This window comes from Anabas testudineus, chromosome 24, assembly GCF_900324465.2.
Source record: "Anabas testudineus chromosome 24, fAnaTes1.2, whole genome shotgun sequence".
In the NCBI taxonomy this organism is placed as follows: domain Eukaryota; kingdom Metazoa; phylum Chordata; class Actinopteri; order Anabantiformes; family Anabantidae; genus Anabas; species Anabas testudineus.
Window position 1 is genome coordinate 5218905 of NC_046632.1, and position 12030 is coordinate 5230934.

At 39.8% G+C, this 12030-nt stretch overlaps 1 protein-coding gene across 1 annotated transcript in view; it reads right to left on the bottom strand.

Moving 5' to 3' along the window:
- Window positions 1–12030, bottom strand: part of LOC113149866 (neurexin-3b) — a 247787-nt gene that overhangs the window by 192160 nt on the left and 43597 nt on the right. Inside the window, exons 5-6 of the mRNA XM_026342210.1 lie at window positions 1812–2113; window positions 359–382 (exon numbers count right to left, since the gene is read on the bottom strand). Coding sequence (XP_026197995.1) covers window positions 359–382; window positions 1812–2113 — 326 coding nt within the window. The remainder of the gene's footprint in view (window positions 1–358; window positions 383–1811; window positions 2114–12030) is intronic.

The window sequence follows — 12030 nt, forward strand, 5'->3', positions numbered from 1 at the left end:
AAAAAAAGGTAAGTTGCCCTGACAAAGGCAAAGAAGTCAATTTTTTTTTTTACTTGTTGGAAATCTGCAGTAATGTGGAAGAAACAAAGAGAAAAAAGTAAAAGCCAAAGTGAAAAAAAAAACAGGATGGGGGACTGTGGGATAAAGAAGGAGGTTGTTGGCAGGTCAGGGAGGAAATTGAGAAGAAGCGAAGAAAGAATTGCCTGGTAATACAAACCCATCTCCTCATTTTTTGATAAGAGTGTCTAGGATGGAACTCAAAGAGAACGAATAAAAGAAGAGAGGGGGAGGGGACACACGGCAAACCCAAAAAAAAGACAATAAGAATGATATCTACCAGACAATGTAGTTTGTTTACCATAGCGTGTCCAATGCCTGATTGCTTTCCAGAAAAAGGGGAAGAAAGGAAATCAAAAGAATAGTGAACAAAAAAGGTTGTTAATAAGGATGGACAGAAAACAAAAACAAAAAGCAATGATGAAGAATTAGGATGTTAGTTAGTACATTAGTTGGTCAGATATTGGTTAGTAGTAAAAAATGACTTTTATCATGAATGAGTTAGTGTTGTGGTGAATAAACACTACATGGTTTGTCAGAGATTCGGAGCAGTAACAAAGTGTCGTCTTGCCATCCTAGCCAAATTTTCTATAGCAGAGTCCTGCAAGAAAGAACACAAAGATGAGTACTGTAAGGTGTGGGACGTTCAGATAAAAATTTGTGTAGGATGGCTGAAATCCCAACAAAACTTGTAGTGTTTTTTTCACCCTTAGTCTAACAACGTGTGCCTTTCAGACAGGAAAGAAAATGATAGTGGAAGAAAGACAGATCTGTAGAAAGAAAGCAGGCAAGCAACCCTTGCTCTTAGCTTCTAACCCCTTAAACTGTGCTTTATCCTGTTGGGATTTTCGGCTACAACTATTTACCAACCTTTGGGGCAAACACTTACTGGCAAGGTGGGTCAGGAAATCGGCACTTGCTTGTTGTGTTGCTCTGAGAACGACACTAAGTGCTATCACACCTTGCAGACAAACTTAAGGTCAACTAAGGCAACTCCACATTTTGCAGCTACTGCCTTCACACAGGCATTAGGTATCACTATTTTGTTAGTCGCTAGTCTCTTCTCAACACTACAGATTAATTCTAGCTACTCCCATGAAGCAATACTAAGTTTAAATTACAAATCAGAAAAAGCAACATTATCTGTTGAGTTTAAAAATTCTGCTTTTGCACGACAGATGCACATCTTTGATGGAAATGTGTCTCTGTCTTTAAAAGCATCATCATCTTCTGAGCTATAAATACTGCATTAATGGATAGCTCAAAGGCAAACACTCTCTGCCTGGCTTTAAACTCAAAGTCTATATTCTACACAAGCATAAAAACTGTTTCTGGAAGCAAGGAGATAGTAACAGTGCCTGATAGAAGTGCCAGCTTAGGGACTTGCGTGAAGCAAAACAGAATTATCAGATATTAATTTGAGGCCATAGCTACCTCAAAAAAGAATACATAGAGTAGTGGCATCTAGACTTAGCTATCACATACAAAGTAACTGCTTTTTACCTAGAACAAAAATTAAACAATGAAATTGAATGAAAAAGAATTAAATGTAAGTAAAAAGTCAACTGAAAGATTATGGCATCTATTTCAATAATGTTTTCGAACTGTGGCGATGGAATGACAACCAATCAGAACAAGGTGACTTTCTTAACGCCAGCTCTCTCTCAAAAGCTCCTAGAAGCAGCTAATCTAAAGCAAAAAATAAAAAATCCACCTGTCTCCACACTCCGTCCATCACTGCTACCCCCGATTACCTGTCTCAGGTTGCGTGTCACTTTGATGTCATGCCAGGCATTGTCATTGAATTTTCCATTGACTGGCTCCACGATGGCCTCAAAGGCCCCGGAACCCAGATTGATGACGAGCGATACGGCCCCATCTTTTAGCGCCAGGTTGACATAGTCTGCGGATTTCCCTGTGTGGAGGAGGAGGCCATTGCGTTGCCAAGTTTTGAAGGACAGGGTGATCTCATCGCTGCTGCTCTGGATGGGGTTCTGCGACAGGTCGTAGCAGAAGTACTCTGAGCCGCGGAAGGTGGCCACGTTCTCTTCCCTTGCTGAAATGACACAAGAGAAACAGAAATGTTCCTTTAAAGTGTGACAGTCACTGGGTGCTATAAGTCACAGTGCAATACATTTTCAGCACATTTAGCGCCTAGGTGCAGCTGGTAAAATGTTTCACAGTGTTTCTTACAAGGTAGTTTTTCCCTCATGAGTGTCGCTCGGCGTGACAGCAGCTTTCAAACAGTCATTATCGCATTTATTCATAGAATGTTTAAAACATGAGGGAAGTCAGCATCAGTCAGTTAGTCCCCGCACCAATCACAAGGCAACTTCAGTAAATATGAGAGCTACTATATGCCCCAGAGAAGGTTACACCAAGCAAACACACACCATAATTACAGCTATGATAATGCCATCATTCAGTTGAGATCATAAAATCCTATCAGTATGACCGTGGGTTTAGATTTCACACACAGCCCCTAGACAGACAGGCTACTTATAATGGAACACTATTCCCTGCTAATGGTGCACATAAATCAAACTTAGCATGATTTTACAGTTTTATATCACTCTGCTGTTGTAAAGTGACTTCCTGAGGCCATTTTTTAGATCGACACATAGAGTAAGGTGAGACAGCTTTAGACAGAAATTGAAGGGGGGGTTGACATGAGGGGTGGATGGAAAGAGTGTGAGAGCAAAAATGCAATTGCTGGGCTGAGGAAAAGTGAAGACGCTACAAGAAAGAAGTACTGGGTCAGAGGTTGTGTTACCTTATGATCTGTGGTGAAATAATTGACACTTTCTTCTGCTAACTCTTAAAAGGTGGTTTGACACACTCCTGGTCTGGGTGACTGTCATTCATGTGTTGATTTAGATAGGGCACCACTTACTCAAGGGTACAAGTGGAAGATTCCTCCTCCAAAAACACAGTGTTCAAGGCAGCACCTTTCAGAAATTGCAACCCTCAGAAAAAGCTCTGCCAACATACCAAACCACTGTCACACTTGGTACCAGTAGCTATCTACCATTACCTGCCAACAATACCATTTTCAGTGTGTCATGTTATTTCCTCTGCATCCTGTGTTTTCCTCCGTGTACTCACAGACAAGTCGTGAGGGCCACGAGTAAAAAGGGAAAAAAATAACAAGCAGACAGATGAGGGAGATGACAAAGTGACTGAAAGAGAGCACAAGAGCTTCAGGCTGTAAAGCTTCAGTTTGCCGTTTCAGATCAGGCTATATGTAAACAAGAAGGAGCAGTATTGTGGGGCTGGCAGAAAGAAAACGGGAGATAAAATAAGAATATTAAGAGAGAAACAAAAGGAAAGTGGAGTGGGGCTGTGGGATGATGGGGTGCTGATTCCGGGCATGAAGACATTTTCCCCTCGGCATCAAACCCACGTCTGTGCTCAACACAGAGACAAGAGGAAATAGTATGGGTGGCAACAAAGGCCCTGTGAAAGCCCTTATCCATGTGCTAGGGGAATAAATAGAAACCCATTATTATCACAGAGACAGTGCAACACAGAGAGGATGCAGAAAATGCATTGCTAAATCAAAAACCCACTCCATCTCCACTGATTTCATGCATCTATTCTGAGAAATTGCACATGCATTTATAGCATGGACTGTATATCCACATATATTTATTTGTTTTGTTCGCACAATTGTCTAGGACAATCACAAGCTAAATTATAGTTGTGACATTATTGAAGAAAAGTCAGTTTAATCTTCTTTTTCTGATGACTAATAAAATACTGATTCATACAACCAAAGAACAACATTGAAACAAAGGCACATTATCTTAAGAGTCTATAATAATCTGATATAATATAATAATAATAATAATAATAATAATAATAAAATGGGTCTGGCTTTATTGTATATCATATGGGCCCAACCCTTGTGGTCCCCAAGCCAGATAACAGCTGTTACTGTAACCATGTTCTGAAGAAACCGTAGATGCTACACTGACACTGGTGGGCCCTCTTGCCGGGAGGATCCTTGCATATTGCAGGTGTGATGGCAAACATAGGTACTAGGTTTTTTTTTTTTGTTTGCTTTAAGCTGTACAACATGATCATACTTTAGATCCACTCCAGACACCAAATCATATCTGCTCTCAATATGTGCAAGGTACACAGAAAGGGTAGTGTCACGGCAACACTCCTAATCTACCCAGTTTACTCTAATTAGGTTGTCTATCAATGGTTTCAGATTGCAAGAAAACTCACAGAATGCAACAAGATTCCTGGTGACAATATTAATAAAGGTACAACTACCTCAAGTAGCCATCAGTGTCTGCTTACCTGTCATGGCAGCTCTAATAGTGACCTACTGACCAGTATAATAAAGGGTACTGGCACAATAATAAATACAATACAGCTTCTTTTTTGTGATGGCAAACATAGGTACTAGGTTTTTTTTTGTTTGTTTGCTTTAAGCTGTACAACATGATCATACTTTAGATCCACTCCAGACACCAAATCATATCTGCTCTCAATATGTGCAAGGTACACAGAAAGGGTAGTGTCACGGCAACACTCCTAATCTACCCAGTTTACTCTAATTAGGTTGTCTATCAATGGTTTCAGATTGCAAGAAAACTCACAGAATGCAACAAGATTCCTGGTGACAATATTAATAAAGGTACAACTACCTCAAGTAGCCATCAGTGTCTGCTTACCTGTCCTGGCAGCTCTAATAGTGACCTACTGACCAGTATAATAAAGGGGACTGGCACAATAATAAATACAATACAGCTTCTTTTTTAGTCAGTCCATCACAGTCCACCCAAAAAAAAAACAACTAATGAGTGACCTGCCATAGAAAGTACACACAGACATTCATGGTTCCCAGAGGATGAATCATGCTGACCTTTGTCATTTATTCACTAAAAGCACTGCACTTTTTTCAGCTGAAAAAATGTTCTGGTTGATCTGGTTAGAGCTCAATAAATCCATGGATAATAAACAGGAAACTGTTTTGTTCTATCTTGAATCCAATTATTCTTCTAATAATTATTATACAGTATGTTATCTTTTGCCTCTAAATACTAACAAAAACGTTACCAGTCCGTGTTTGTCTCTATATGTGTATTAATTATACTGATGTAATTACAAAGTTGCTATGAAGCTATAAAAACTATCAATATAACATTGCTGCTATAAATAATAAAGAGAGCAAATTGATATAACGTAATATTTGTGCACCTCAGCAATATTAAAGCCGTGGTAAGCGTATACGGATCCATAAAAACCAAGGGAAATGTATTGCCTGTTGAGACATGTTCTGCACAGATCTGTGGCTTTCTTATCGATCATATAGCGGGGTCATTTTCCCTTATTTTCTCCATAGTCATCAATATTCCATTTGTGTGCTGCCTGGCCCGTGCACTGGGGGCTCAGGTTCGATTTCAAAATCCACTGGAAGCAATTAGCTCCTTCATTACCATCTCCCATTCTCTTCCGCTACCCCTCATCTCTCACACACACACACACACACACACACACACACACACACACACCCAAGCTTCCTGAGCTCACTCTTTACTCTGACCCCTTTGGGCCTTTGTCCAGGGACCGCCATCACCTTGCAGAGTTCCAGCCCACAACCTTCAGCCTCTTTAATATCACCTGAGGATTTAAAATTGTCCCTAATCACTGTGAGAGGCAAAATACTTCAAACATGTAAGGAGATACATCATTTATGCTGTGAGCTTAATGATAGAATTACAGACAGGAGACTTTTGCGATTGTTGTGGCAAATTACTGACTTTAGCAGGATATGTTGTGTCCAATACACTTCGCAGTACAAGTGCTGTTTGCTAACTGGATAGTTTGCGATACTGCTAGTACCAACAAGAACTCTCTCTGGTGAAATAAACACAATCTGTGCTGACATCCAACATATCACATGCATGTTTGCGCTACATTTGCAGATAGACAAGCCTGAAGTTCCAGACCTAAACATAGAAAGCTAAGATGTGCTTTTAGCTATTGTTCTTTGTGTGACACCCCCGGGAACTGAAGTCATTCAAGGTTGCGATGTCATCCCTCTCATCCCAGGCATTTGTTCATGCCTTTTCACACCACCCTGCTCTCACTCCCCATCGTATCCCTTCTCTATTATTCTACTGCCCTAAAGTGAGAAAGTAGCATCATTTCCTAATAACTGTTAAAGCAGCTTGGTTAGCATGACGCAGTCAAGCATGAACAATGTGCTTCACTGCATCCCGACATGTAGCTAATGCTAACCATGTAACTGTGCGGCTTAAAGCTCAATGGTGAGCCATCACGTGTCAGATGAATTTGGAGCAACATGGGTGATGTCTCTCTTCAAAGGCAGGCGGCACATTCAGGCAGGCTTATGTCGAAGGGATATTTGGTAGAAATATTACACTGTATGGTAATATTTAACCAGCCAATTACTACTAGTGTACCACACACAATAATTAAATTCAGTGCAGGATAAAAGATTACAGACAGTGAAGAGAAAGTGGTGTATTCAAGGTTCCTGGGGGATTTATTTGCCAGTCAAACACTATGTACTGTATATTCAAACAAAGCTGAAATGTGTCTTCTTCGTGACAATCTTAAAGATGTTATGACATATCTAAGAGGCTGAAGTGAATTGTCACCCCAACACCTCTTTAACTCATTTCATGTTTCAGGTAACCTTGTGAAGCCACGACGACCGACCTGTCTGAGACTGGCTTTGATGTCTGCATGCACAAACTGAGGAGGGAAGAGTGACAAAGAGGGAGACAAAGAGACAAACGTAAACAGAAGTGACAAAAAGAGAAGCAATGGGATCTACAACAGTAGTTACTGAAAGATGGAAGCAGAAAAGAAATATTAAAAGGGGTGAGGTTGGGGATTGGGGGGTGGAAGCAAAGCATTTAGGAGACAGCAAGGCTGTGAGAGCCAGAGCAGGGGCAATGGCAGATGGCGGGAAAGAGAGACAGAGGCACTTCAATGGCTCTCCAGGGAAACAAAGTGACACTGTGTGTTAGGACTAGCAGTGAGGAGCCATCCTGACAATTTCAATATTGATCAACCTTATTATTGCACCTGATTACACACCTACCAAACCTCACTCTCTTCCCTAAAGCACACACATACAACTACAACTTATGGTATTTTACACAAAAAAAGAAAAGAAAACTGTGATTCTGTAAAGACCTCCTGCTGAAAAACACATTGGACAAAGATGTTCAGAGTCTATCATTATTAAAAGTACTGGCTCATTTTATTGCAATATTCACATTGCACATAAAGTAAACATTCCCAACTTCAAAATGCTCAAGCAGTAGAAACTGCTGCAGGGAGAAATTCAAAATGCTTAAAAGAATTCAGCATCTTGACTGTGACAAAGTATGACTCATTATGCAGTCGTACATGGACATATTGTACAGAGGGAAAACACGATGGTCAGAATGGGTAAGCTAAACTAAAGTGAACTTGCTGGAGAGAATCAGGAGAATATAGTTATGTCTACACATGGAAAATAGTTTTTTTACTACCAGCAAAAAAATTTACTTTACCTCAAGATCGTACTTGGGCAGGGACAGCTCATCACTTCAACGTGTACACAACAATTAGGACCACCTTTTGGTTTAGAGGTTACGAAGTTACAACTGCAATCTGAAATATAATCCATCTTAAAACTATTTGTAGAGCTACTCTATGCAGACCACATTAGACCAAATATTATTCACGTCAACTATTCAACTATGCATATGACTAGGAAGACATCAATAAATCAAAGAAAACTTCCTATAATGTTCAGCCACAGGTACTGGGATCATGCAAAAAAGCCAGTAAATGAAGGGAGGCCACTTTCTTCATGAACTACCAGCATCAAATTGAAATACAGCACATGTGGTCCGTCTTTCTCCCCCTAGCTTTAAATATAGTTTCTGTTCATGTATTTCTGTAGTGAATATACTATGTACGGGAACCTTTTAGTGGTGTTTACAGCAGTAAGTAATACTAATACTCTTTTGACCCACCGTTGTTTGTTAACTCAGCACACCGGGTGACGGCCCTCTAATCACCATACAGTCTGCGTTTGACGTGCCCTTACGTTGCCAGGTAACTAACCGCGCTGCGATTACGGGAAGAAGCTGGGGTCAAACTTGGTGAAACAGTGCTGTATGATTAATTAGGGTATAGTAAATAGATGTTGACAGCCCCAGTGAGAATAAAACCACAGCTATGAGAGACACAGCTCCACAGAAATGTTTCATGCCTGCTTGATTTATAATTAAGTAACATTGCCATAAGTATTTGATCTGGCTGTAAGTGTGTGTTGTGTATATAGGCTGGCCAACTGGTCAAAACACAGTTAATGCAATTTAAATTTGAAAATGCCAGTCTTGCATTGTAGTTTTAATTTGCTATGGGGAAAAAACACTAACAAATGAAATGTGTGAAATGTAATCTCAGGTGTCTGATTGTGTATGAGAGTTGGTTATTCATTTTTAAGAAGCTGGACTTGCTGATGTTCTGTCGTTTGCCCTGAGAATACCACATTATGCTTCAGATAAATACTGTAAAGCTGCAGCTCTTTAAAGTGGCATGTGGTTGGTTGTAGCTAACTAGAGGCTGACCTTTGGTGTGTGTTTTATGTGTGTGTGTGTGTGTGTGTGTGTGTGTGTGTGTGTGTGTCATTGAAACTCCTTACTGGCTGCTGATAGTGGAGTCTCCATGGAGTGAGTGATGAGGTTTGGAGTGACAGCAGGTGGGGTAGTGTGAACAGCGGGAATGAACAATGGAGGGATGGAGAGTGTCTAAAGGATGGGGGCAGGCGCCTGAGGTCCAATCCCATCAACTGAGGCAATTGTGCGGAGCGAATACTGGAGTGAGAAGGTGGAGGTTGAAGATGAGTTTGCAAAGGAGAGAGACAGAGTAAGAAAGAGATATACAGTAGAAGCTGCACTCCTATTACTAATAGTGGACAGTTAAGGGAGAAGTAGTGTTTGGAAACACAGGGGAGAGGGAGAGACAGAGTGGACTGAAACAGGACATCACAGACTAGTCTTTTACTGATCTTCTCAGTGGAAGAGAAAGTTAGGAGAGAACCATACTCAGTAATGTGAAGCTTGCTTGAAATAAAGTATGTAATCCATCACTGCGTGCATTTAAGCCCAGATCTCCGTCCATGAAAGGGTTTGTGTTTGCTCCCACAATCTGCATCAAATTAGCATCTGATTTGTGGAAGCAGCAGCCAATTATGGAATCAGTGACTGGGAATAGAGACTATGTGTGTGGAATGGGTGAAAGAGAGCTGTAAAAGGTTAATCAATAGAAACTGTAAAAGGAAGTAATCAAAAATGTAGTGATGGTGAAAAGGAAGTACCCAGGGCACTCTAAAACCTGTACTAAGGCTGCAGTTCACGATTTCAAGTGGTTCAGTGCTTGCTGTGAAATGCAGGACGTACCCGTGAGGCTTTATTAAAAGGCTAGTGCACAATGAGCAGAATAAGAATACAAAAAAACAAAGATAAAAGACAAACACTCAAAAAAAAAAAGGAATACGTCTTTACTTCTGATTTCCTCTGATCTCCCGCTAATCAAAATAAGCTCAGATTGCCTCTGTTTTTAGATGTGGTTAAAATATATGAATATATTTAGTATACAGTTCAGCAAAAGTCAGGTCAGACATTACACTTCCTGTTTTTGCTCCCATTTAGGTAGGTTTTAAAAAAACTAAGAAAAAAAAGTCCATCCAGCATTTTTTGTTCTTAAATAAAAGCACATTGATACCAGTTTGGTTTAGGTTAGACTTAAAGAGTTATCCTGGTATACAGGGTTATTTTCTGGAAATCTCCCAGTTTTAATGTGTATGTCTATATGAAGCCTGGTATTTGAATAGACCATTTACATGAAAATTGATGTTTATTGAAAATAGTAAGTTCTACGTGTAAAAGCAAGTGATCCTGAAATTTAAATGTCTTAATAAGAGTGCAATGAATGAAATTGCTGTTTGATTAGTATAATAATTAACTGTGCCAATTTATTGTTGGCTGCTCTGTTTTTCCTTCTAGCAGCTGTCTTTCCATCAGTGTTCATATTGAATATGTTTATCAGTGCCCACATAGCCACTAATTAACTGATAAACCTTCTCAAGCAACTTCAAAACCCTAACTTTATGATCAGTGGACAATCCACTCTACCGCGTGATCAGCAGCCTTTGGAAACTTCAGGAACCTGAGAAAAGCTAGCAGAGCATGCACTCAACCCCGCTTATCAAATCTGATCTCATTATTTGGCTGGCTTAGTGCTGGCTTTAGTCTGGCCTCTCCGAGATGTAACATTAGACGAGAAATGATCAGGTTCTTATTCTTAATTCAAGTCCTTAAGATTGCTTAGCAACGGGGGGTGGGTGGAGAAGCATAATTATTAAAATTGAAAAACTTGTTTCAAACTGTAGCTGCTTGTGGAAAGTCAATATGCTGAATCCATCAGCACTTCTTAAAGAAGAAAGATCTGAGGCGTGTCCATGCAATAAACATTTCAAATAAGGATATTCTCGGCTTGGGGAAACATCCTGACAAAGCTCCAGATTTTACATTTTGATGACACCAATGGTTCTTTCGTTGTCTGGTTTTTAGCTTTAAGTGTGTGTGGGTACTGTCACATATTGATTGAATTACTGTACAATGCAGGCACAGCATTCATGAATCCTGAGAGGTTTTCTTTTTTAAACGGCTCTAACTGTGGATTACAATATTATGGAGTCATCTGTAGTCTGTATTATTTCCATCAACAATCAGAGGTTCTTTGACAGTATGTCTCCTGAATCCTGACTATTGCATCAGCCTGACAGCTGCCATCCTTACTCCAAAATGGGAAGTGACGGCAGTGAGCATTGTATCGGTTTCACATTTTCCACCATCCTGCAGAACAGTGCCTTGATAGACTTGCATCACTCTGCATCTGTGTGGGTTTGTGAGTTATTTGTTTTTATCGGTCTGCCTGACACATTATATGTTTCACCAGAAAATTTGCTTTTCTTTTTGTGATCCAAATTATTTAATGACTTTAAGCTACAAAGAATGAATGTATTTGAATATTGCGTTGGACTGCCTACGCAATTTGCTTTAAGCATTCACTGAATCGTAACCAACCTGTCAATAATGAGAATAGTGTGTATATATATGTGCATGCAAATACTGTGTGCATTTTTGCCCATTTGCTTATACATTTGTGTACGTTTGTAAGCAGAGGCTTGCTCCATGGAACAGGGTAACAGGTGAGCAATGGCTTCCCCATAGCCTGTCAATCATCCAGAGTGGCGTTGCCTTATTGGCTATTATCTGTCCTGTCAGAAGCCCGGCCGTGGCTCCACCTCACCACATCGGTCTCTGTCAGTTCACACACTGTCTGTAGATACGGTCATGGAGCACAATGCTGCATGCTGCTGTTATCATTACTTAAATGGCTGAAACAGAATAGCAGTACAGTGTGAGAATACATTTTTATCATTTGCAAACATATTCAATTTGCTGGGTGATAGTCGTTCTCCACATATGAATTTACCAAGAAGATCTTTTATTCACAGGAGTGATCACTTTTTTAAATTGAAAATCACACCATACGTCTTATATAATATTGTTTTTTTCTTTTTTTAATCAATTGAAAAAAAAACAGTTTGGAGTGAGAGCTATGAGAGTCAGATGTAGAACCCACACTTGCAACGCTAACAAAATATGAGAACATAACTTAGGTAGATCTCTATTGTGTAGAAAAGAAGTAAATGATGTGTCAGCTAAAAGACTTGACCTTTGGCTAATTCAATTTCTTGCTGCATTTCTCATTTCCTTTCAGAAAAACACAGACTGACCTTCCTTTCACTGATAATGTTTTTAAAAATTGACCATCATTTCGAAATTACACAGTACAAAAATGTCAGACTGCACTGCACCAAAATTAAACAGTTACATGTTGGGTTTTATGCAACTGAGG